Raw genomic sequence first — 27,687 nt, 5'->3', positions numbered from 1 at the left:
GTTGCCATATCACCCCTTAGGGCTGCCATCAGTAAGCAGACTGGCCCAACGTAGAGTTGGCAGTGGATCAGAGGAGTGTAAAGGCCACCTTTTCACCTCCCATTTCTGAACTGTTGTGCACTCCTTGGCTGGAACTGAGGATCTTGACATCTGAATTTATATAGTGTCTTTCATACACGATTCTCAAAACATTTAAAAAATATTAATGAATGGAGTCTCACAACACTTCAGTACTGTGGGAAGAATTCTTACTCCATTTTACAATGGGAAAATTGAGGCACACTAAAGTAGCTCACTGAAAGTCACAGAATGAGCCTATGGCAAAGCCAGGACTAGAACCCAAGGCTTGGTCCTAGTGCTGTGTTCTGACCAGGAGACTATGCACCCTCCCTCAGCCTGGTTCATAGAGCACATTACTTACTGTTCTCTCTCAAAAAAGCTCAGTATCTAAAACTGTAGTGTTGTTACATATTGTATTCTTAGTGGCTTCGTTTTAATCACTCGTGTGTACATATTCATTTAAACATAAAATGGTAGGCAGAGAAAAATAATGTACTACCATATATATTTATATAGAATGACAACTGCTGTGGATAGCTGCTGAAGTTACACTTAAGCAAGGCAAAAACAATACGTGCGCATATATAAAAGGAATAGACAGAAACCATTTTATAGAAAAACTATTTAAAAAAACTAAAATGTCACATTACTGTTTAAAGCCAATAATGTGTAATAGATGTGTAAACAGTAATAGATTAGGAAATCAGTGATCTAATATGTATTTATGTATACTTAACATTCTTTTTATAGTGCCCATAGAATCAGTATTTATTCATTAATGTTTCTACTGTGCTGTGAAAATTCAGAGAGCTATATAAGTTCTGCATTATGTTTATTACATTCAGATGTGAAATAATTGACTAAGTCTTTTCTTAGTAACAGTTTTACATTCAGCAGAATGAAAGGGTTAAATAAAAATTAACAGGATTAATAAAGAAAAATGTACTGTATGTAGAATTTTCAAGGTACCATTTCACTTGCAATAGACAGGAACTGAAGGTGACAGCCTTGTTTCAGAAAACAAGTAGTCAGCACCAACTCAGCAGTGTCAGCAGTTCTCCATGTTGGATATGAGTCAGATTTAATTTGGACCCTGTGTATAAATGTTAGGGTGCCTGAAACAGCATCCAACCAGGAAAGATGTCCCTGTCTTTTTGCTTATAAAAGTATACTAGGCACACCTTCTCTTTGTCATCAATATTATTTATCTTATCAACTCTGGGTACCAGCTGCTTCTCATCTTTTATGGAAGAACAGGTTTCAGATCTGGCCAAACTGAGTCTCCTCTCTTCTGCTTTTTTTTGAAACCACAGTAAGAAACAATACATGTCTGAATACTGATTGCATACTTAATGATCCTAATCCTGAGTCGTCCTGTTGACTGTATTTGGAGCAGGATTAGGCCCTGAGTAGTATTCACAACAGATTTTCCATTAGTAAGCTTCCAGTGTGTGGAAACTGTCAGTGTGATCATATCAAAACTGCATATGATTTACTTTTGATAGCCTAAGCGCTGTTACTGTCTGTACCTGTTGTGTCTGCTAGCTTGTCACCAGACAGTGAAATGGGTTTGACCAATTAGCACATTTGGTGTTTAGACTTATTTTGTGCCAAGACCCAAAGAGCAACTGTAGAACCAAATGTTAGTACTTTTGAGGTCAGTTGACTTCATCAGGACCAGTGTTTGACCCACTGTGCATGGGCAGGAAGTCTGTCAGGTGAGCCAAATGAAAGACCTTCTTTGGGCAAGTCAGTAGGAGCTGTGCGGGCTCTGTCTCAGCTGGAAGTTGCTCTTTGTATATCGTACAGAATTATATTATTCTTTGCAACTGTTGAAGCTTCCATGCTGTCAGGTGATAGGGTCAAGGTACACAATGGAGGGCGTAGTTTCTCAACCAGGGGGTCATGACCATATGGCTAGATGGATGAGGGGGTTCCGAAACCATGGGATGGGAATTAAAAGCCATTTTTATGAAATAACATGGAGTCATGATTAAGGCTAAGATTTTGTCATGGATATTTTTCATAAAAGTCAGGGACAGGTCATGGGCAATAAAGAAAAATTCATGGAAGCTGTGATGTGTCCCTGACTTTTACTAAAAATATCTGTGACAAAATGGGGATCTGTGGGTCCACACACTGCCTGTAGCTACATGGCAGCTAGGAGCTCCGGGGGCCCCTACCACAAGTTGGGTGTCAGGGCTCCAGGGTCCCCTGCAGTCTGCAGCAGATGGAGGTTGTGAGTTACCCCTGCTGCCTGCAGGTCTGGGGGTCCCCCCGTCAGCTGCAGTGTCCGGGAGCTGTGGGTGCCCCATGCCACCTGCAACAGCTGGGAGCTGCGAAGTATCCCCGCAGCTCTGGGGGCCCACGGTGGCAGGGAGATCGGGGGTTCCCCTGCTGCCCATGGCAACCGGGAGCTGAAGGGTACCCCCACCGCCTGTGGGGCTTGGAGCTCCAGGGATACCCCGCAGCTCCCTGCCCCATTGGGTGGCGGAGGACCCTGCAGCTCCCAACCGCCACAGGCTGAAATTGTGGAGGTTGCTGGAAGTCATGGATTCCGTGGCTTCTGCGACCTCCATGACTAAATCGTAGCCTTAGTCATGATATGGAAAAATTTGAGAACCACTGATGTAGGGGTTTATAGGAAAATCAATTTCAATAACCAAAAGAAGGAACTACAGAAAGTCAGCTGAATACTACTAACCAGATCCTGGGTTCAGCTGAACTGCATACAGCACAGGTCAGGGTGAATGTATGGGCTAAACTAGCATAAAGCTCATGTTTTTACTGCTCAGATTCAGGGCTGCTGCATGCCCTTAATGCTAGAACAGTTTGCGTTCAGTGGGGTTGCACAAGTGAAACTGATTAATTCTGTAAATGAAACTTAGTAATTAAGTCGGTGGATACCACACAAGAATATTAGACTCTAGTGCACTATTGTCATAGTTGTTTTTGCTCTGCAGTGCTAACAGGAGTAAAAAGCAGTAAAATCTTATTTCAGGTATATCAGCAGGTTTGACTGAATCCACGTACGGATCAGATCTGTTGCCATTATTGTAGTCACTTTTCAAAATAGAACTTCACTTTAAGGAAACATCGTTATATACAAGCTCACTTTTTATGCTAGATTTCTTCAAGCCAGAGATACATTTTGCACAGTTTTCAGAAACTTTAAACCAGAAATAGTAATTAGAAAAACATCAAGAAATGATTTCAGAAGCTTTGCTTTGAGATCATAGTCAAACACATAATTTGTTTAAAGAGCTTGGGAGAAAGAACCTCATTGGGAAATGTTGCCAAAGACACAGCAGAGAATATGTTAAAGGACACATATTATATCATTTAACGCCAGGCATAAACTACTATAGCTCTAATTTATGTTGTGAACATATTATACAGCTCTGCAATTTACAGAGTCAGCAGATCTCTCAGTAAATACACTGTAAGCCCAAAACAGGCAAGTTGAGAAATAAAATTTTAGTAGAGGCACTGTCTTCAGGTACAGAGCTGAGAGATATGTCTACATATGAGGTTTGGAGCAGGGCAACAGGGCCTTATTTCTTTCTCTGATCTGTTACCCTGGGAAGGATCATCAAGGATGGTTACAGTGTACCATCGGGCCAGGCCCGAAGTAGTTTGGTGGTAGCTATGTGAGGGATCAAAGTTCAGAGCATAGACTTTTCCCTTGCTTCCAATGACCACAGAGGCTGGGAATGTTCTAGAAGCAACAGAACTGAGCCCTCAAGGGAAAGAAAAGTGTTTAATGTTCGTGAGCAGCACTTCTATGTTAATCCAGGAGCACAGTTCAAAGGCTCCCTCTTTCCTGGTTCACTGTGATTCAAAGCCTTTATGAGGGACGAATTAAAAAGGGGGAAATGGAAGTTATTATAGAGGACCCATCTTCCCCAAATTAATGTATTTTAGGATCACCATTCACAAGATGACGACTGCAGTAAGGATCTGTTGCATTTCCATTATGGACTATTTTCAGTGTTGTAATTTCTTAACAGTTCTGTCTGGGCTGCAATCTTTGCAAAAAATGAAGATCTAAGCCAAGGAAGGGTAACAAACAATTATTTTGTATCAATCAGAAAAAAAGTAGCTTGGTAGTTCTTCAGTTGCAAATAAATAAATAGGAATCTATATTTTATACTGGTGCTTTTGAACACTATCAACCAAATTCCCTCTTTTCCACTCCCCACCATATACATTACACAATTTTAGGCTATCCTAGACTTACCAAGTGTAATTTATACCTTCTTATGCCTGAATTTTACTCTCTGTACTAGGTGGGGCTGGTCAAAAATGGAAATATTTTTCCATTAAAAATTAAAAAATATATATTTTTAAAAAAATTCCTGAAATTTTCTGACTTTTTCCAATAACATTATTCAAAATCAATAATCTTGGATTTTTCCACTGGAAAAAAGGGAGGGGGAGAAGAGAAGCTGTCAGAAAAAAACAAAAGCCAAGAAGTTTTCATTTTAATTTGAATCCAACTATGTTAAATTGTTTAATTGAAAATTGGCAAATTTCAAATGATACAAAAAAATTTGCAAAAAAAATTGTATAGTTTGAAAAGACATTTTTGTCAAAAATTTCAACTAGCCATAGAGAATTCAAATGAGAATGAATGAATTTACAGGTTTAGAGGCTGGAATAGTGTTTGTAGCAGAAAGAGTAGCTGATGGGAGGTTGTACTTTAAAACAGGCGGTGGCCCATTTTTCCTGCTTTTGAATACTTGGTGTGTACATCTTACTCCCTTAAACCTACTTACACCCAATTACCAACATGTAATTTACTCCACTTTACATATTACCTCAGAATTTGCCCCTTTGTTTAAAAAAACAACACTTTTTTAAGCATGAAACTGCAATTGAATAGTCTGCATTGTGGCTTAATCCCAACAGTGAGGGGATTTTGCATAATGCATGTATTTTAATAACACAATGGTGTGGAGTTAGAATTCATGCTGCAACTCTATCCCTATCTTTCCCTGTATGTATACTTCCATCACACATTTCTTAGTATTTTATGTGTATGTGAGAACTGTGGAGTTCAGGTTGATTTAGGAGATCGGGTTGTGGTCAAGTTTGACTCAGTCAGGGCACGATTAAAGACGAATGAGTGTGGGTCTGCAACTCTGCTGGAGACTGAGGTCAATACTGAAACAGGGACCTGAATTTTTCTGGGAGAATAAAAAGAGTCAGGAATCTAAGAGGAAATTCACTGAGGGGAGATTTTGAAAAGAAAGTTTTTTTTATTTTCATCTTTTGTTTCCTAGGATTGTTTGTTGAGCATCATCCGTGTGCTTGGCACTGTATGGAGCAAAGAGGGGACATAGATTGTAAGGTCTTTGAGTTCATAGCCTAAGTAGACAAACAAGCAATATAAAACAATACATACATACAGTGACCCACGTCTGCAGAGGATAGCGGCATCACAGCATGGGTCAAGGTGCTGATATATTTTACCATAGAGGGCAAGACCATCATGATATGCTGCCAAGTATCTTAAAATTGTTTCAGCCTATTAGATTTCACTATACAACATTACTAGTTTGAATGAAGTAAATCGGTTGTGAAGTATTTAATATGATGGGTCAGATTCATCCCTGTTGTAATTCCTGTTGACTTTGGTGGAGTTATACGAGGGAGTAATCTAACCCAAGATGTCAAGGGAAAACCCCTCAAAAATAGGGCTAAAATTTCTGTAAGTAATAGCTACTTTGGGGTGCTTGAGATGTTTGCATATATATCCAAAAGCAGGAACTGAGAAAGTATATTCACAGATAGGGAATGTCAGCGTCAGATCTTGATTGAAGCACGGTAGAAAAGGGAGTATTAGTAAATAATAAATAATGATTGACGATTATATAATATTTTTCATGCAAAATTTCCCAAAGCACACCTGTGAATATTGAAAATCTCCATTTAGGGAGAAAAATAGGGACATGTTTTTTAATTCCACTGAAATACCTTGGATACAGAGAACTTTTTGAGGAGACAGCTTGGAAAAATGGCAAATTTATCGCTTAAAAATAAATACAGTGACTCTACATTTTAAGTAGGGACAGTAGGCATGAAGCGTTCTGACAGCCTGATGCATAAACTACATATGCAGCAGTCATTTTCACCCATTCATGACACTTACCTCTGGGATGGAAAATGGCAGCCATTTAATAGTACAGAGCTATAACTAAGAACAGCATAATTTAGGACAGGAAGTGAAGAGTATTTTAATCAACTAAAATGCAAGGGACATTTTGGAAGGCAGAATGTAACCGTCTGAAATTTAGCCAAGTCATGATGTTAACCAGTCATTTTGAGGAACTGAAGTATAAAAAGAGGAACGGATATTCATGTGCTTTATGCTACAAAAGGAGCGATCATAATAAAGGAAGAACAATACAATTCAGAATAAACTAGATAGTTTAAGAACCTGCAGTTCAGTATAGAGAAAATATGAAATAAAAATGAAGGATTGGGGAATGTCGTCTGTGGAAAATATTGTCAAACAGTGCATGATGCTTAAGAGCAATAAGACCAAAACCTATTCAGGGATACATAAATGAAGTTATTAAATTGGAGGTAATTTGGAAGATTATAACATGGATGCTAGAAAGCTATTAAGCCATTGTGAAATGTAAGGACAAGCAGATATCCCTACAAACTGGAGAAGGGCTCTGCATATGGGAAATGATATCCAGACTTCTTGCTATTGAGAGTAGTTACTCTGCTGGATAAACAAAACAGATTAGCCATGAAAACAATTGGTGTATGTAGGGTTGGTTGGTTTGTTTGTTGTTTTCTAAAGAAGTACTGTATTGGAAGCAAAACTGCTAACTGAGATGGGCTGGCTTTCGTTCTGTTTTGCATTTTTCTTGTGTTATTGTGTTGAACTAAAGACATGTCTTCACTAACAACGTTAAAACGTAGGCTGTGCCAGCGCTGCCGTGGCGGCACTTTAACGTGGCTTTGTAGTTTATAAAAAAACCACCTCCACGGGAGGAGCGGCTCCCAGCACTGGTGTACTGTCTACACTGGCACTTTACAGTGCTGAAACTTGCAGCGCTCGGGGTGGGGGTGGGGGTTCACACCCCTGAGTGAGAAGGTTGCAGTGCTGTAAAGTGCTAATGTAGACAAGCTCTAAGTGAACTCTCTATTTTGCTGATCCTGGTAGTTCTAAGATAATACAGGATAATGATGATGCATAATTGGAATCACACCAACTCTGAAACAATGAAACGTGGAGCACATGTTCTAAGTGTGTCATATATGTTTTTTATTGCAAAAAACCCTTAGAGATTATACAAAATTATTGGTAAGGTTTATTCAGCCATTCTACAACCATTCCAGTTAGAACAAGGACCACCATCAGAGTGAAAACAAAGGTGCTCTTAGGACACCCAAATTTGAAGTTTTTGGTCATTTTACAGACATCTGTGTTCATTTACAGACATTCTGAGTGACATTTGTGTATTTTAAAGGTGTAGGATTTATGTAAAGAAAGTGTAACAATGTTTTTGGGCATTAGGTCAACTTTTTTCCACTTTACTGACTCACACATTCAACCTTTGTAAATGTTTTTTGTTTGCAAATTATGACCTGCAAAGTTTAGTTTTTAGCAAATGAATATTTAAAATAGATCATTTCCCCCATTGTATAACTCAAAAACAGTGTAGCATGTATTTTGTATATAGGCTGGGATTTTGTGCACCACATTGTGTTAGTTTGTAACTCCTGAAAATAGTGATTTATAATTGAAATGCCAATACTTAGCCATGATGACACAAAAAATCTTAATATAGTAAGCAGCACTACATTATGAGGTTCACAGGCTCAGGAATGATGGGCCTTATTCACTGCTGCATTACTCTATTTTTATGCAGTTGTCACTCCATTGGTTGCTGTAAAACTGGAGAAACTGGAATAATGCAATGAGGAATCAATCCCATGTATGTAGCTTAATGGTTACTTTGTAGAATCATAGAATCATAGATTATTAGGGTTAGAAGAGATCTCAGGAGATCATCTATTCCAACCCCCTGCTCAAAGCAGGACCAATCCCCAAAGATTTAGCTGAGTTTGAAAAATTTTATAGAGACGTTAATAATATAAACTGTAACTGGGATACTCTTCCCTGTTCCCTCCCTGGACAGATCTGATCATGAACCTCATCCCTCACATGCAATGCACCCCTCTTTTAATGCAGTCCTGAGTGCTTCTTCTGAAATGAACAAATGTGTAGACAGTAAAGGCTAAGTAAAGTGTATTTGCACTTGAAATAACGAAACACAAATGCAATTCCATAGCAAAAGGAGTATTATCCCTAATTACACTACTTATAGTGTCAGAAAGCATGAATTTTGTCTTTAATGTACTGGAAGTTGATTTGGGGACATAAGGTTTTCTTCTTTCCAGAATTGTTTAACCTTTGTACAAAATTAAGGCTTCAAGAATTCAAAATCGTTTCATCTTAAGTGTATGAGGATCTGTTCCCCGTCAGTGCTTGCATGCAAATGTAAGCCCTGATGCTGCAAAACAGCCCAACTGCACAGAGTTCTGTTGAGTTCAGTGGGGCTCTGCACAGGCATGGAGATCCACCTACACAGAGCTCCTTGCAGAATCAGGGCATTACACATTATTAATGGGTACTTTCCTACCCATTTCAAGTACTTAAAGGCAAATCTTGCTTTCCATCTCCATATGGGCATAGAAGACCCCAGTTGTACCAGCACTGCTGTGATACCATTATAATCCCGCACCCAAGAGAAGCAGGATTTGGGGAGCATACACAGAGGCTGTACATAGGGTGACCAGACAGTAAGTGTAAAAAATTGGGACGGGGGTGAGGGGGGTAATAGGAGCCTGTATAAGAAAAAGACCCAAAAATCGGGACTGTCCCAATAAAATTGGGACATCTGGTCACCCTAGCTGTACAACACCGGCACGCTACAGAACATGGTTTATAACCAAGTTTATTTTGAAAGATTTAGCAACTCTTAAAAAATTATTACATAGGTTTAGCTCAGAGATCTTATTGTGTTGCTATAAAACTTGCTTAATGAGCACAGGAACAAAATCACTTGTAAGTCAAAAACTGGACATTCATTAAAAAGTGTAAGTCAAAAGTGGGAAGGGAAATCAAGTTGATGAACCAACACCTAGGCAGAAATTAAGCAAAGGAAACTTTAAAAAAAAAAAAAAGTACTCCTACACATATTTGTGAACTGTTTCTTTCAAAATGGGCCCAAACCTATGTTGTGCTGAGAAACTTCAGCTCTTGTGGTCTTCAAGGGTCTTGGTTTGCATCTTTGATATAATGAACTTCTAAAATGTGTCCTGTAAGGGGCAGCATTGGGGAGCAGATATATTTGGAGAAATATTATTTATATACATGATTCAGTGTGGTGTGTTTAAAGAACCTATTGTAAGTAATGGACTATGAACGCTCAAAAGAAGGATGTTTTGTGTCAAATCATGAGTTTTCTAAGTGTAATTGTATGTATATTTGAGGATCATAATTGCTGAGCTGTAGTCAACGTTATTAGAAATTGTTCAGCTAAAACTCTAAAACCATTGAAGCCTGTGAATGTGGGGTATCTGAAAGCATATAGGAAAACTGCTTTTTGTTGGCTTACCTAACTGGGAAACTGAGGGCACTGTCACCATGCATTACTTGTCTCCAAGAAGCATCAAGATAAGTCATTTCTGGGAATAACATTACATTTTATAATAACACTAATTAACTAATGCAGAGAAGTCATTCCTGGAAATACCACTTTTTAGGCCATGTCTACACTAGCAATCTCACAGTGGCGCAGCTGTACCAATGCAGTTGTGCTGCTGTAAGATTGCTCGTGTAGGCGCTCTGTGCTGACTGAAGAGAGCTCTGCCGTCAGCATAATTAAACCACCTCCAATGAGCGGTGGTAGCTATGTTGGCAGAAGAGCCTCTTCTGCTTACATAGGGCTGTCCACACTGGCACTTCTGTTGGTATAACTTATGTCACTTAGCAGGTTGGTTTTTTCACACCACTGAGCGACATTAGCACTTTTGTCAGTATAATTTATGTAGACATCACCTAGAAACATTGCTGCCTATCGTGACATAATATGGCATCACTCTGGGGTTCTGTGTACCTGCCGGTTAGTCTTGTGTATTGATTTCTATATATGTAGCTATGTACCTTCTAGTAGTTTGTTAATGCTGCTCTGTTAACTATTGATTTCACAACTTTAATAATGTTTTTTAATATTTTTAAATGTAACAAATATACCTATCTCTAATGTACCAATCACTTTGTGGTAAGCAGGTGCCCAATACAAGAACTTTAAGCTGCTGTATTCTTGGGCTATCTTTCCTGTTCTGCCCATGATGGGTTATATAGTCCATATGTTGTCTTTTCCTGGGGGCAGGGAGAGGGTGGATATTTATAGAAAAGGGAAAGGGATGGCTGGACTGATATAAACTGCATTTTTTGAGAACAAACTTCTGCAAATAGATGAGTCTTGCATTTGCCTACCCTACACTTTCCCCTCTACAGTTCTGACTGGTGCCACTGCAAATGCAGCTCCAGTAGTGGTAACAAGAGTGGCAGTTCTAATGAAAGGCAGGACACTGGCTGCTGCTGCTGGGCTTTTTACCTTTGTGTCCTAGGGATGCTTATTTCTTCCTGACAGCAGGGAAGCTTAGTGACAACATTTTCTGTTTAAGATTTTGAGTGTTTATTTGTGTGTACACACTTGCTTGTTATCATCAGCATAATGTTGACAATTGAGTCTGTAATATCCAATTAAATCAGTGCAGTTACTCCAGGTGTCACCTGAGAACAGAAATTATTTCCCTGAGTTTGTTTAGATCAGGGGTCGGCAACCTTTCAGAAGTGCTGTGCTGAGTCTTCATTTATTCACTCTAATTTAAGGTTTCGCATACCAGTAATACATTTTAATGTTTTCAGAAGATCTCTTTCTATAAGTCTATAATATATAACTAAACTATTGTTGTATGTAAAGTAAATAAGGCTTTAAAAATGTTTAAGAAGCTTCATTTAAAATTAAATTAAAATGCAGAGCCCCCCAGACTGGTGGCCAGGACCCAGGCAGTGTGAGTGCCACTGAAAATCAGCTCGCGTGCCGCCTTCGGCATGCGTGCCATAGGTTGCCTACCCCTGGTTTAGATGAATACCAAGATTTATTGACCCAATGGTGAGAGTTAAATATGGTGAAGCTGAGATCCATATTTAGCTAAGGGATACTAAGGGACAGATGATCCTTAACTGCGCTGAGCTTGTGATCAGTACGGCTGTGGAGAGGGAGGATTCAGGAAACATGGCTGTAAACCACCTTTCTTCATCATGCTGAGGTCCACTGATACTTTTCAGTGGATCCTTCAGCGTGCCTGCAGCTTGGGGGCAGAACTAGACAAGTCAGTCACTGGCAGCAGGGCAGCACCTTGTTCCCTGAAGTTCCCTCTGGTTTTCTCTGTCTCCCCATTGGCTGGTAGCTCTGCTTGTGCAGAGCTCTTCTGAGGAAATTCCAAACTTGATTTCAAATTTCTGACTAAAAATTCATCTCACTAATGTGTCTATCTGAGTCCCAGTCATGGCCCAGGGCTGCCTTTTTGACAAGATTGTCTCCTCAGCTGCATCTCCTCTTCTGAGGCATTTGCAGCTACTAGTGCTGCTGAAGGCTTCAGGAGGGATCTAGACTGAGAAAGCCAGAGGCAAAAGGGAAGGTCTGTGTCTCATGCGTCCCTCCTTAACCAAGTGTCTTGATGGAGCATGCAGTTTCTCCCTCAATCCAGTCTGGATGGGTTCATCTCAGTCCCCCATTCCTTTAATTGCAGAGAAACCAGACAGGATTGAACAGGTCAGCTTTGTTGGCAAGTTGCAGGCATTGTTTTAGTAGCCCAGGTCGGAGGGGCTCACCTCAGCCCCCTCCCCCAGGCAAGAATGGAGCCAGGCAGGTTTGGAAATGAACTGATGCCATAGCCAAGCAGTCCCCTTCTCCTATCTCTGATGGGAGCGATCCCAGAAGGACAGTGCACTGGATGGAAAATCCCTATAGTCCACACCAGCAGCCACCTCTCTGACTGCGGCGCTCAGCTGCCTCCTCCTCCTCTGCTTCCCCATGGGTCACGACCGGAGGGCACTGGACACCGTATTGACACTACCAACACCAGAGCATGCAGTAAGGGTCCTTTGGGCTGAGCTTCCTTTGTGATGCTAACTGCAGAGGACATTTTACTGATCTATACACCTCTACCTCGATATAACACGACCCGATATAACACAAATTTGGATATAATGCGGTAAAGCAGTGCTCTGGGTGGCGGGGGGAAGGCTGCGCACTCCAGTGGATCAAAGCAAGTTCAATATAACACGGTTTCACCTATAACGCGGTAAGATGTTTTGGCTCCCGAGGACAGCGTTATATCAAGGTAGAGGTGTATGTATATTCATTTCACACTGAGCACTGACACCATGTGCAGCACCTTAAAAGTCAATGAAGTTGTACAGGTTCTAAGCAGAAAACTTAGTTCTGAATGTTTTTATCAGAAGTATCTGGAACACTTTTCATTATAGCCATACATTTCTTAAAGTTAAATTGCAAAGCTAAAATAAAAAATGATGTAATCATGTAAGCACCAAAGTATGTGTTAAATGCCCAGCTAAGGTACTGAGGGCATTCAGCACAGAAATAATTAGTTTAACTTGCTTATAATGGATTGCATGGGACTAATTGTATCAGTGAAATCACAGAATGATGCATTCTGGGATTTCTTTAGTGAACTAGAAAAGGATTAACTGATGGCAAAACAATGGATTTCTAAAATAGCAAGCTTAAATTTATTCAGTGTTTGTCCCCACTTGTTGGGGAATGGGGGGATGTAGGAAAAGGGGAGAGTGATTTGTGCCAAATTTCTGGGTATAGCTCAGTTTTCCTATACATTTGGTTGGTATTTCACTTCTATAGAAATTTCCACTAAGTTTTTTTTCCCCCTACAAATGCAACTACATTTTTTTTCAATCTGAAAGAGAAAAATATCAATGAAAAATGTTTTACATGCACAAAACACCACCTCCTACTGCACATTCCCTTTCAGTGGAATATTTTAGACCTTGTATTTTATATATTCAGAGGAACTCTCCAATAGAACATTTGGCTGAGAATGGAGTACAGGATCAGGCAAAAAATGCACTCATTAAATATTTTTATTTGACTAAATTCTGTGCCAACTCACACCCGGGCAATCCCGTTGGCTTCAGTGATTCAGCATGTGATGTGTAGTTAAAGAATCTGTCTTGTTGCTATTTGCTCCTCCTTCAGAACTCAGTCCTGTGGGGTGTAGAGCATCCTTAACTTCCATCAACCTCCGTGAGCATCAAGGGTGCTCTGCAACTTTGCAGAATTGGACCCTTAAACAGTTTTTGCTGTAAAAAAACAAGTTAATTTCTGTTTGTATTCTGTCTTGTGTTCTTTTCAGATGAAACAATGAAATGAAAATTTCCCTAGGAAAAGCATGTTTTTCAACATCTCCTTTGAACATCATCCATGTGTTAGAATATTTTTAAGTGTATTTTTAAATAGTGACTGGCAACCTCTGAAACACCATTTCAGTTTGAATGAGGTCATATGCTATCAAATACTATTCATATTAGGAAACTCACATGAATTGAAAGTAGCACAGCTATAAAGGAAGGAAACAGGTGTTTTGTTAGATAGCAAACACTGATCATTTTACAGCTCTTTATACATGTGTAAAATAATCGATACTTCATATTTTTAAAAATTACAAACTTGTACCAGATATCAATAAGCTGCAGTGCTTCTAATTTAAAGTATGATTACTTCAGAATCTTTTGATGACTAAAACATGATATCCTGTATGTCACTCTTCTAGAGGAGTTCAGGTTTCATAATGTGATATGGGATCAAAAGAATTTTGCTCGGGTACCAAACATCTGATGACTAAGAGCAGGCTGGCAGGAAAACAGGGTACAGCACTGCTATTATGCTTCTACAGGAAAAACCAGAGGGATTATCAGCATTCTGAACTTTTCATAGAGATTACTGTCAAGTGTATATTCAGCCTGTTATGAACAAGTATTTACTGTGCTGCACCAAATCGTGGAGTAGTTTTCTTGGGTGCAATGGGACTGCTCACATGAATAAGAGCCATGGGATTGGGCCACTAGAGTCTGTTCCCAAGTTTTACAGTGCCTTAATAGGAATTTAAGCATGTAATCTAATTTCACTAAGACTCAGTTCTCCTTTTTTGTAAAGTGATTTTGAGAATTTCATATGAAAGGTGCTATATCAGTGCATGTTATTGCTTGATTTCAGCTTTAATTGAATGTTTTGTTATGTTATATTCCCAGTAGTAAACAGGTTATAAAAATAATTACAGAATGATAGTAATTATTCAACCTAATATTTCAGATACAGTGCTGTATATGTAAAATGTCTTAATGTTAAGGTTTGATGGATAGGGTCTCAGAGGAATCAGGGAAAACTCCTCTTAAAATGTGAACTCAAACATTTGAAAATATGTCTTAAAAATCTAGTTTGTTTATGAGCTCTTTAGATGGACAACCACATGACCACCAAATTAGGATCAATGCAGTCACAGAAGTCCCATGTCATTGTGTGCTTGGTTTCAGTGGGACTACTCACATGAATAAGGGCTTGAAAGATAAAGCCCTGGATTCTTGATTCCCATTGTTGTATTGAAAATGTCAGACTACACTGTCATCCACATAGTACATACAGCAGTAGTTCCAGAGGACTAATCAATGTATAAAGCACTGAAATTTAAATGTGATACAAGGTTTTTTTGGTTTATATAGTTTCTGTGTCCCAAAGGGTGACTTGCAGCCCTGCATGGTACTAAACTGACTGAAAGAGATGTGCGAGAATTGTTTTACGTTTTTGGAGTTAAGCACTGTTAAGACTGTCTTCTTTTGAAATATGTGAAGAGTAATATGGAATTTCATCAGAAACACTGATATATAATAAATGGAGAATATGATATAACATGCTTACAATAGATAGAAAAATACCAAAATATTATGTATTGAATTTGCAAATACATGCATTATATACACTGTGATCTGGTAGCTGTGCACTGTCAGTCAACTGTTTTGAAAAGTCATGCATGTGTCAGTGTTTCTGCTTCATCTTGGGCATACCAGATAGATTGCATGTGTTTGAGAGTGATTAGGAATCTTGCTGTCTTGGTTAGTGAAGGTACGGTAAGTCTTGTTGGTGCTTAAATACCAAGGTTTTGTGCATCTTAGAAATACCTTATATAGGACCTATTCTTCACTGCATTGAACCTTGTGAGTTCATTCAGACCTCTTCCAACTTTAAAAATAATTAGTCCTCTAGTTGGAGAAAGAATCCCTCATTGAGATCAATATTAAGTTGCAGTGCTATTTTATTGTGAAATTTCAGTAATAATAGTGGTTCTGAACAAAGCTAAGTCTTCCTCCAAAATGAGATAAATAGAGATTATTATAAATATATTTTTAGAAGTATATTTACAGCTGAGAAAGAAAAAGAAAGAAAGAAGGATGGATGGATGGATGAGCTCCCTCATGAGTGTAGAAGTCGGGGCATGCTGATGCTTTGAAATCATGGAACATATTCCCTTGGCCAGATTCTTGTTCCTGCTCTGGTGGCACAGTGAAGCTAGAAAGCAGGTTTAATCAGCTATCAGGGGAATCCCTAGGTAATGTAGAGCCTGTGTGGTGCTTCCACACCACCTCCTCCAAGTTCCCAGCACAGGGGTCTTTCCTGGAGAAAGGGGAGTGTAAGCAGGGTGGCTCTGTGCCCCAGCTATCTCCAAGTGTGGAACAGCCCCTTGGGTCACAGGGAACTAGGTGTAAATTAGAGCAGCCAAAGGATAGCTCTTATTTATTCTGGGACTGGATCAGTTCCTGGCCAATGCCAGGATGTGGGGGGAGACAGAAAGTTGATTTAATGCCACCTTTGCGGCTCCCCCTGCTTCTGCATCTAGTATGCCTCAGATGAACCAGAGAATCTGGCCCCAGATGTGCTGTCCTTGAGACATTCCAGAATATGGGCATTTGGGATAACCTGTCAAATTAAATTTACTGTTTTTTAAAAAATATTTGAAGGTAGGGAAACTAACTTTTTTTTAAAGTGGTGTTGTAGCTGTGTTGGTTCGTGGGTCCCAGGATGTCAGAGAGACAAGGTGAGGTAATATCTTTTATTGGACCAACTGCTGTTGGTGAAAGAAAAAGCTTTTCTTAATTAAAAAACCCCACAGTATAATGATAGGTGCAGCAGATATATTGTCAGTCAATCTCCTGTCCTATAGTATCCTTTGCACTTTCAGGGATCGCAGTTACCCAGAAGAATACATACAGCCAGCAGGGTGTTTAAGCTTGCTTGTTGTAATTGCATCAGTCTGGACAACTGCTTCTTTTTTTCACAGCATTTCCATATTCAGTTACTAATTACCTTGCTTGTAGTTACAAAACTGACTGGCAGTGTCAGAAATAGCAGCAGAATCTACAAGCTGTTAGTTTTAAGTCAATTTCAATTTCAATTCCTGTCCAAAATATTTGTAAATAAATCTGCCTTCAGAATGTACTTATATGAAGACTATACAGGACTCTAATATACTACTAAAATTAATCCATTGTCTCTTTAATATAATAATTCTATCATCCATTGTTAGTCTGTTATTAGGCACTTTACCAAAGCCATTACAAACCTAGCCTAAAACACCAAGCCTCATCCTCATTGTTAGCTTTGATAGTTGCCTCTATCATTTAATAGTTTGCGTGTAGCCAGTCCAAGTTGGCAATGTCACCCCAAGCTGATTCGAGCCACAGACATTTTTGCTGACTGGAGTCATGCTATCTTTGCCAGTTTGCTGGAATAGACACAGACACTGATTGGGTCATGCTGAAAACATTCCTGTCCTGTGAAGCAAGTCTGTTTGTATTTTAGGTTTGCCAGGACTAATGAATTAAAAATCTTGAACTCTCCACAGTTTGCTGCTTATTAATGCCTCTGTCAGAAGGATTTTTTTTCCCTCTCAAGCATGACAACATCATAAATCTCATTGTTGGAAAGGAAAGGAAGGGAGAGTGGAATTGCGAAGAAAAGCAGAAAAGGGTGTTCTTGTGGCACAGCAAAGCCTATGGGAAGTGCAGGTAGCAGCATGTTGCCTTAACAGCTGTCTCAGCTTCTCAGACTCTTGTCAGTTTGTTACTATGTAGCAGGTGCAGCCTTTTCTTTTATTGAATCTTTACTCCATAAAGGCAACGACAAGCCAAGGCAGTGGCTAGCCCTGGATTATACAAGTGCAGACTCTCCACTAAGTGAGGTAAGGCAACAGGTGTGAAAACTGAACTAAACTGATAGAGCTGTAACACACTTAATCTGAGTTCTGCTACAGATTTTTATAAAGAAACAACAGCCTGTTCCACAGACAGTCCTCATGAATATGGAACTGCTTTCTGGGATTCTTTTAAACACCTCATTATACTCAAAGTTGCCCACTCCCATATCCTTCTGTCTACAGAATGATTGTCTTTTTTTGTGTGAGGAAAATAAGTGGGAAGTTTGTACGCAGTTGGTCTGTTTCATTTCCCTGAGCCGATGGGACATTCATCATCCTATTTACACACAGAGCACTGAAATGAAGGTTTCCCTGCCTTCTTGTTTCCTTTATTTTCTTTTTGATGATAGAGACCATTGAGGATTCTGCAGAAAATCTGGTGAAGAAATAATCTTAATTCATAAAATGAGATAACTGGCTCATGTACAGTGTGTATATATAGCTAGGATTTTCTTTCCATAAATTAAAACAAAATGAAAAAGTCTCTTGTGTAATATTAAAAAAATTAGTTATTGAAGGGAGCATTTATTTTTGCCCCCAGATTGGTGACTAAATACTGGTAATTTGTAAACATTGTAGACCACACAGTATGTGAATGGGACAAGACCACTGATTTACTTCAAACAATGTTCAGTTATGGTAAGCTTAAGGATTCCAACAAAAGACATCCTATCGTGTTTGTTGTTAAAATGGTATTAACTTCCATGAATTTTTTTTCTCATTTCTTAATCTGTGATATTAAACATGAAGCATCTTATTGTGTAGAAAACCTGTCTGATGATGGTTAGCAGATGTGGTGCATGTGTGATACAATATGTAATGATGAACAGTCTTGTTTTCAAAGTTGTGTGAATTTGCGTCTTTCTTTTGTTCTAGGATTGTTTGAGAGTCATGTGGTGGGAGGGTATGTTATGATAAATAATTTTGGTTTTTGCAATTGTTCTGTTTTTAAAAAAAAAACCAACAAAAGAACCATGCAAGGTCTCAAATACTTTTCACAAAGAGACCATGGACGAGGGAGATCATTACTCTAGAAAAAGTTACTACATAAACAGACCCCCCCCCCCCCGAAAAAATGCATTTTGTCTGTTTAAATGACTTTGTGGTCTCTCTTCCAATTGATGCTGGTGGGGGAGGGTGTTCTTTTGATTAGTAATAATAGGGAAGATGGGGTTATTCATGAGAATCCTCCAAATATTAATATGAAAAGAGGCTGCCAGCTCCAAAGTAAGGATTTTAGAATAATTGTCCCTTTTTTTTTTTTTTAAAGAAAATCTAAGCACTGTAAAGCATCCACTATTTGATCAAAGTTCATGTCAGTGGCTTATTGTGTAACATTGCCACAGAGTAACAGTATCCCTTTGCTGGCTAAATGCTCAGACAGACAAAACAAAAAATAAATGTTTAAGTCAGTGGGCCAAACTCATGCTTGGTGCTACTCTACAGCCTGCAAAGGATTGATGTAGGGATGACTTTTGTGCATCCTCAAGCAAGACCTTTATCTTGTAATGATGTTCTGTTGTACTGATTTTATGTGATGTTCTAATAATTAAACATAACATCAAATGGGGTGATGCAATTTTAGTGCAGAAAAACAACCATTGCTTTTGAAAGTGTTACAGAAAAGCTGCAATATGATTGGCTAAGAGAGCTGTCTTTTCCCTTTTCACCACATTGTCTACAGAAGTATAGCGCAGCTTTTAGCAATTTTGTTATACTTCATTGAATAATTTGATTTCCAATTTTCTGTGGATGTTTTACACTTGTGTTTATTTCTTTAAATGTTATTCATGTAGCAATCCACCTAGGTGATATAGGTGCAGTGCACTGCTGGGTAATGTTTGAAGTTTGCTTAGTTCTCTTACCGCCCAATGCTACAATGATTTCTGCCTGGGCTGATCTTTCACCAATGTAAGTTCCATTGGCTTCATGTAGGCTCCATACAAGGACCTGGCTCATTGCAGGATTGGGACCTCAGTGTATACTGTTTGTGAATGTTAATTACAACAGCTTTATATGAGATATATAGGAGTTTAAGTTGGACATCAAATACCTAATAGACTTTGTTTGGGAAAAAAACTTTTATCCGAAAGTCTAAATACACATAATATAACTATAAGTGCCATAAGCCTGGACATGCTTTAAGCTTATCCTGTCAGTTGATAGCAACTGAAGGCCATTAATATTTGATGGTTATTTGGTGTTCTATGTGAAATGAATTGGGATTTGGGGCTGTTTCTTAGTGAAGAGGGATCCACCTCATTAAAACCTCCATTTGGCATTGGCAGACTCCGAAGAAATGCCACAGGCTAAATTAGTCCCTGATCCTGCAATTGACTTCCTCTAGGCAGACCCTTAACATCTGCAAGGAATCCCATTGAAGGATCAGTACCAAGGTTTGGAGAATTAACAATCTTCTGACCCTTAAATGTGTGACTGTCCAGGTCAAGGCTGAGATATGTTGACAGGACAAAGTGGGGAAATTTTCTTTGTCATTGCCTTTACCTGAACTGTGGATAAATCAAGGAATTTAGTCTCTATCACTGAATTTCACTTTAAAATTTTTTTAAAAGAAAAATCAAATGTAGCCCCGTACATGTCACCTTAAATTTGCTTTATTAGAATAAATAATGCAAAAAGGGAAGCTATAAATGGGTGCAAATCACTAAGCTGAGGATGTAATGGCTTCATATGATCTGTAATGTATGCAATATTTATATAATTGCAGCTGGAACACACAGATAAACGCGTAGACTCAAGTGCCCACATGATCACCACAGCAAGAGTACCTGCTGATAAGCCAGTCCGAATTGCCTTCAGTCTAAATGACTCCCCAGGTACAGTTCAATTTTATGGAATAAATCAAAATGAAATGTTTCTAGATTTTATATGTTCTTGATAGTATTTATATTACCAATGAAGTCCAATGTCATGGATGGACTTTTTCCATGTGTGTGAATGATCAGTTTTCCTGTCTGGTAACTACAATATTGTTAGAGGAAACTAGCAATAGATTAAAATCACTTGTCCAACAGCCTAGATACTGTAAAAGTGAGATTTATTTCAAGAGAATGTGGAATAAACATAAAACTCTGACTTAATTACCAATATATTTGCATATAAACTGAAAAAGTGTACTAAAACTCCTAGACAACATTTTTTAAATTTTGTTATTTTATTTTGATGGGGAGGGCAAAGCTAGCATCTAAGCAAAGGACAGAACAAAAAGACACTTTCCCATAGGCAAAAAGGTTGAAGAATACCAACAAAATGCCCATGTTGAGGGAAGGATTCAACATGGCATGTTCCCCGATAAAGTAGTACAAATTCCAATACCGTTTGTCCTGTAAACTAATGTTGACTGAGCGTTGACTTCCCCAACGTAACCTGCACATGTGAACCCTCGGATTAGGTTCACATTATTGACTGTACCTTAATTTTTGAAAATGCCTACAGAGCTATTGATAGGCACTTTGTGAAAATCAGAATGAAATGAAGAAACCAGAAACAGGGCAGGGAAGCAATGGCAGCATCACAAAGAAGGAAGCTAGCTCTGCTGCAAGTGCTAGGGGAGAGCCTGGAGGCAAGGCGGAGGTGTATACAGAGCCTGAAACCCACAGAGTTTGTTATCATTACTTGTGAATCCACTTCCCATGCATGTTTGTAGACTACCTGTGCTACAATACTATCTGACTCCCTTTCACAATATGGACAGAGTAACTCAGCTTCTGCTCTCAGAAGTCACAGATCTTTTCAGGTAAGTTATTCCATTCTGTGCATTCGTACACAAGAGAGTAACATATATATATTCACACAGCATTCAGGAAACGGAGCATTATTATTCCTACAACAGACTTAACTCTGCTCCACGATTTTGTTTTTCATTCTTTGTATCCTTATTTTCTCTGTACGCTCTTTAGTATCAAACTGCTTTTGTGTATGCTTTTTACACACAAGACCACATTCAAACCTGGTATAAGTAGATATAAATCCACAGACTTAAGTGGAATAGCATCCACTTATGCTGCATTCGAATTGTATCACAAAGCAGAGTATAGGCTGTTATAGGAATAATAATGCTCCTTTTCCTGAATGCTGTGTGAATACAGTCTCAACTCCAATGTTACATTCATGAAATTTTTGTCATCTTTCTTTTTTCTTTTAGAATATTTTAAAAAATATTTTAAAATAATCTTCCTGTATTTATTACTACTTAATATTACAGTAGCCCACAAAGCCCAATCCACAGCACAGCCTTGAAGGGACATATAATTATGTATGGTAACATAGTCCATATGTTAAAAACTTTACAAAGACAAGTGGCATATAAAAGTTGGGAGAAGGATACAGTCGGGGGAAGGGAGGGGTGCATGCTTATATATGCCTTATTTTGTAAATTATAATTACCAGTATATTATAATATATAAAGAAAGTACCAACTATCCCCATCTGCCCGTCAAGCCATCCGTAACAATCTGATTTCTTGTAAACATCACTGCAAAGGTAGGTCTTGAAGAGAGATTTTAAGGAGGGATGGGGAGTGTCCTTATGAATCATGGAAGAATCAGCTGCTTGTGTGAAGAGCTGAAAATCAGGCAAAGGAGGCTTGCACAATGGGCAGAGCAGAGGAGATGGAAGGGCAATGTGATAAGGGATAAGAGAAGACAGTAGCGAGGGACAAGGTTGTGAAGGGCATGAAAGGTCAAAATTCAGTAATGTTGCAAGCTGTTCCCTTCTCTCACCCTGTCTCCTCTGCTCTGCCAATAATTCCAGACTCTATTAAAATTTGTAGGAAGGTTCAGAACTATGGAAAGGTGATCATTCTCTATTAAATTCCATAGGACTTCCTCATTGCCAACATTATCTGGCTCTCAGCATACATGTATTATTGCAGCAAATGATCCAGACCATCTGTGAAGATAGGAGCGAGTAAATAGGAACCAGTAGATTAAAGACCATATTTCACACTGAATTGCAACCCCCCGTGGGCTACTCAGAGATATAAATCAGCATAGTATATGACCTCATCAGGAGAATTCAGCACCTGATGTTAACGGAAAGCCTGAATGGAGATATCAATATCAAACGTATTTAAACAAGGCAAAGGAAAAATCAGTCCAAGTCTGAGGTTTTACAGAAAGCCACATTCAAATGATCCTAGTTCAAACAAGCAACTGAAATTCTTTTTTTAAAGAGACACTGCAAAGAAACAAATAAATCTGCTCACACAGCGTCTCACTGTCACCCTTATCCATTTAAAATTTAGAATCTTTTTTCTTCTTTTCACCTTCTTATATTCCTCTAATCCTTTTTTCATGAGAGGAGAGTTGCTTTTCTCAATTCAGGAAGGAGTTCTGTGTTTCAACTCTGACAGCATCTTGAGAGATTTAGTATTGTGATGGTATGTTAAAACCTTGCCCAGAGCAAGGAGGTGAGTGAATTAAACTCATTTAATTTTTTTTCTTAGATGTTGTCTTGTTTGCCAATCATGGTGGCAGATGTGATGGCCCCGTAAGGCTAAATTATCCTATCACGGTAGTACAAGGAGGAATTTACAACATAACCAGATATAAAAGGGGAAAAGGAGTGTTTCTTCTGGATGGTGATTATCTCACTGGTTAGAACTGCAACAAAGTACTGGGTCTGAAAGCAGAGACTGTTATCAATTCAAGAAAAGGAAGTTATTTAGTGTTATTTATCTACAGGAAGGGATATGGCTTATGTTATCCATAGCAAAAATTGTTTTACTATGTTCAAAAGTTGACTCTTTTAGGGCTTGACAATGACCACAAAAACAATTAAAACCGGGTCAGTTTTGTGCTGTATTTTTATTGTGATTGTGGGGTGACCAGGTCCTTAAAAGTCCTGAGGGAAGTCTGACCAATTGCTAACAGCAATGCTATATAAAAATACAATTTTACTGTGTATTGCTTAATTCTGTATATATAGATTTCTATATTTGATGCTTTTACTCAAGTTCACTAAACTGGCACTAGACAAAAATTCTCTCATGGCTTGTCAGATTTGTAGCAGTTTAGCTTAAGGTGTGATTTAAAACTGATTGAATTAAACCAACACAAAAAGCTGAGTGGACAAGCTTATTTCAGTTTTGCTTAAATTGATGTAGGAATAGATTTAAACTAAACCAAATAAGCTGCCCTTAAGCCAAAATAAGGGCACATCCACATTTAAAACAATGCAGCAGGGCAGCTGTACTGATGCAACTATGCAAATATAGCGCTTTAATGAAGATGCTCTAAGCTGAGGGGGGAGAGCTGGCCTATCAATTTAGTTAATCCACCTCCCTGGGAGGCAGTAGTTATGTTGGCAGGAGCTCTCCTGCTGACGTAACATTGCCAAAAAGGGGGGGATGTTAGGTCGGTATAACTATGTTGCTCAGGGGTGTGGATTTTTCACAACCCTGAGCAACATGTTATACCGATATAGGTCTGTAGTGTAGACAAGACCTAAGAGTGACTACACAGGGCTTTGCACCAGTTTAACTAAACCAATGTAATTGAACTAATTGAAGTTTGTGTATAGACAAGGCCTCAATCAAAACCAGAATCAGAGTCCATGGTTAATTTTGTTTTTTATAGGTGTTAGGGCTAAGTGGTTAGAAGTAGGGGCTTTATTCTAATAGGACATGATGGGCATGCCTGTAGTTTGTAGGTGTACCTTATCTTGTTTCGTAGGTAAAATACACAGCTTCACATGCCTAAGGAGAGTTTGAATCCAGCTATAAAATACTGGCATTTTTTTCTAATTGTCAGTCATTTATTTCACTTGAATTCAGTCTGCTGCTAATAATCACTTCCTCTGAAAATTTACTGGTAAAAATGTATATGCTTTCTTTTAATGACATTCATAGATTGTAGAGCTGGAAGGGACCTCGAGAGGTCATCGAGTCCAGTCCCCTGCTTGTTAGGGAGAGGAATAATACAATATTTGGATGTACATGAAATTATTTCTTTTGACAACCTTCTTTATATCCCCAACCATTTTAATCCAATCCTCCTAATGTGATCATGGGGAACCCTTGCTTTTTGTTCTGTGTAGCTACATAAACCAATAACTGTGTTTTACAGTAGATGCTTCCTCAGCAGCTCCTTCAAATCCCTCCTCCAGTCTCACTTTTATCATAATGCCTGCAGCTGAAAATGGATAGGTAAAGACCAGTGGGGATTGTTAATGTATAAAATATATGCCCAAAGTTTACAAACCATGGTACCTACAAGTTAGGCTCCTAAAGCCACACTTAGGGTTATCAACACTTAAAACGTGATAGCCCCACAACTGTGCTGTTGCAGCTGTGCTGCTGTAGAGCTTCAGTGTGGATGCCTGAGAGGTGGTAGCTAGGTCAGTGGAAGAATTCTTCTGTTCACCTAGTGCTGTCTACATGGGGAATTAGATCGACTTAACTATGTTGCTCAGGGGTGTGGATTTTTCACAGCTCTGACCAAGAAAGTTAAACCAACCTAATTTTCCTTAGGCTCAATGGAAGTGGCCTGCTTTTTCAGAGATAATGAGCATCTTCAGCGCCCAATTACTTCAGTAAGAATTGTCGTGCTCTGAAAATCAGGACTCCCTTATCTTGGGGCCTAGGTATGGATCTATGAGCCTAATCATGGGCTCTCATACTTAAAAACATTGGCCTATACTTTAAAATAATTTGGAACCATCAAGTTGTACAATCAGCTAGTTTAATCATGTAAAACCATAATAAATGGCTCCTGCACTGTGCTTTTCATCCCTAGGTTTTAAAGTGCACTGTAATCTTATCTTCACAGTGTTATTATTACTATTATTTATTTGTATTGTGGTAGCACCTAGGAGCCCTAGTCATTGACAGGACCCCTTTGTGGTAGGCGCTGTACAAACACAGAACAAAATGACAGTCCCTGTCCTAAAGAGCTTATAACTGAAGAATGAGACAACAGACTACATGTGGATACAGCAAATAGAAGGGAATAAGGAAACAATAACTATTATTATTTGTACCCTCACCTCTGGCCTTCCTATTGTTTGCCACGCTCACTTGTTGAGTTTTGTCTTTAGTTAGACATTTCTACATAGCAATTAGATTCCGCATATAGGATTACAGCATCCCTGCCCCAAGGAGCTAACAATCTAAAGATATGTCTACACAGCAAATCAAAACCCGCAGCTGATCCATGCCAACCAACTCAGACTTGAGAGCTTCAAGCTGCATGGCTGTTACATTGTTGTGTAGGCCTCTGGGCTGGGGCTGGCACCTGGGCTTTCGGACTCTATGAGGTGGGAGGGTCCTAGAGTTTCAGTGCCAGCCCAAGCCCGGAAGTCTCCACAGCAGCGAAACAGCTTTGAAGCCTGAGCCCCGCGAGCCTGAGTCAGCTGGCACAGGCCAAACATGGATTTTTCTTTGCTGTGTAGACATATGCTTAGATTGTTAGCTTCTTGGGGCAGGGATGCTGTAATCCTATATGTTTGTACAGTGCCTACCAGGATGGGTCCCTGATCCTAACTGGGATCTTTGGAAACTACTGTAGTACAAATAATAAATTCATTATTTTAACACAATGTGTGGGCATCAAAGTGCATAAATTTTCTATTTAGAGGCTCATATAAAAATAATAATATCCCTGATTAATCCTTAAAACCATGTTCTGTTTTTGGTAGGCAGTAATGACATTTTTTCTGAGGATTTCACAGGAATTTATGAGAAATGCCCTTAAAGGGCATGAGACTGAGAGTCCCCCATGGAACATCCTTTAGCTTAGGAGAAAGTATGTTGAGCAGAAAGCTCATGGGTGCTGTTAATATTTTTGTGAAGTCCATAACACTTATTATTAAACAAGCCCCTCATATTCCTATCCCAAGGGCAGGCAATTACTTTTCCCTACCCTTTTACAAATAAGGTAACTGAGAGGCTGCACAAGGTCATTTCAGGCATAACTGGGAATAGAACCCAGGGCTCTTATATGATAGAGCCAAGTCTCATTCATTTAGCCACCGTGCCTTTTAACAAGCAATGTCTGTACTTGTCTGTCTGTAAACACTGCTCTGGCCTCTAGACACTGACCTCTCAGAGCCAGGATTAGAAACCAGGAATCCTGAGACATAACATTCCAATGCTGTCTTACGAATAGTTGTGTAGCGCACTGGCAAAGTGTGTGTTGTGGATCAGCCCTTAAAGAAGGATACAAAACACACTTTGCCAGTGTGCTACACAACTATTTGTAAGATAGCAGTGGAATGTTATGTCTTCCACTCCCAGTCAATGATAAGAAGACCCCCATTGACTTTAGTGGGAGTTGGACTGGGAACTTAAATTGGGATTTTCAAAGGAATCTAAGAGAGTTAGGCTTCAATTGAAATTCACTAGGAGTTGGGTGCCTAATTCCCTTTAGGCTCTTTTGAAAATCCCAGTCTTATACTGGGTATGTGAGTGGGGGTGGCACTGGGTTTTTTACCTTGCTTTAGTCTATAAGTATGTATATGCATTTCTAAATTCAAGAAATTCCTGCCACTTAAGTTCTTAGTTTATCTGGTGTATAACAGCACAAAGAAGTTGATTTAAAGAACTCTTAAACTAGTGTGACTAAAAAAAAACCTTGCAGCTGTTGAGTAGATGCTAAAGCAGGCCCATTATAAAATGTACTATGGTATGCTATAATGGTTAAGATACCAATACGTTCTATTTTTAGTACCATTGACTCAGTCACTTTGTGTTCAGAAAATAAGCAGTGAACATTTGCTTATTGAAAGGATTTCCTCTGAAATTATTTCTTTAGCATTCATCCTTTTAACATTTATTTAGGGAATTTGTTTTATTTTTTATTTGCTGCTTCTACTAACTACACTGTGGTTAGCAGTGTAACATTTCTAATAATTTGAAACAGTCAAAAATTCAAAAAAGATATTTTTAAAATCTTGTGCACGTGAAAAATAACAGCAATTCCTGCTTTATGTGTTCTTGATTTCTTTTGAAAATTAAAATCATGAGTGGGTCTTCCTTACTGCTACTGATACAGTATGTTATACTGCTGGAATTGTCAAATGTCAGTTTAACGGCTCTCCACAACTCTGATCCAATATTGCTGTCAAAATGTTTTACAACTGTTCATCCAAATGTTGTAGAGCAGCTGTACTACTGGTCTGACTGAGTCATATTCCTTCTTTCCATTTGGCTATGCAGCATTATTCGTCTGTCTTTCTTTTAGAATAGTTGTCTATTTTTTAAATTTGCACAAGAAGGCAACAGCA

General features: G+C 38.9%; 1 protein-coding gene across 12 annotated transcripts in view; it reads left to right on the top strand.

The window, feature by feature from the left end:
• MAP3K7CL (MAP3K7 C-terminal like) overlaps positions 1 to 27,687 on the top strand; it is an 80,604-nt gene that overhangs the window by 7,325 nt on the left and 45,592 nt on the right. For 6 of the 12 annotated variants that reach the window (XM_039520267.1, XM_039520358.1, XM_039520324.1 and 3 more), the window contains one exon: positions 20,171 to 20,279. In XM_039520267.1, the coding sequence (XP_039376201.1) occupies positions 20,171 to 20,279 (109 nt within the window). Of the gene's footprint in view, positions 1 to 16,988; positions 17,428 to 17,512; positions 17,822 to 17,983; positions 18,082 to 20,170; positions 20,280 to 22,909; positions 23,318 to 27,687 lie in introns of those variants that run through there. The other 6 variants (XM_039520295.1, XM_039520304.1, XM_039520312.1 and 3 more) reach the window with 4 other exon arrangements.

This window comes from Mauremys reevesii, linkage group 1 (genome assembly GCF_016161935.1).
Source record: "Mauremys reevesii isolate NIE-2019 linkage group 1, ASM1616193v1, whole genome shotgun sequence".
NCBI lineage: Eukaryota > Metazoa > Chordata > Testudines > Geoemydidae > Mauremys > Mauremys reevesii.
Note: the sequence above shows the minus strand (reverse complement) of the source record. Positions and strands in the feature narration are given on the sequence as shown.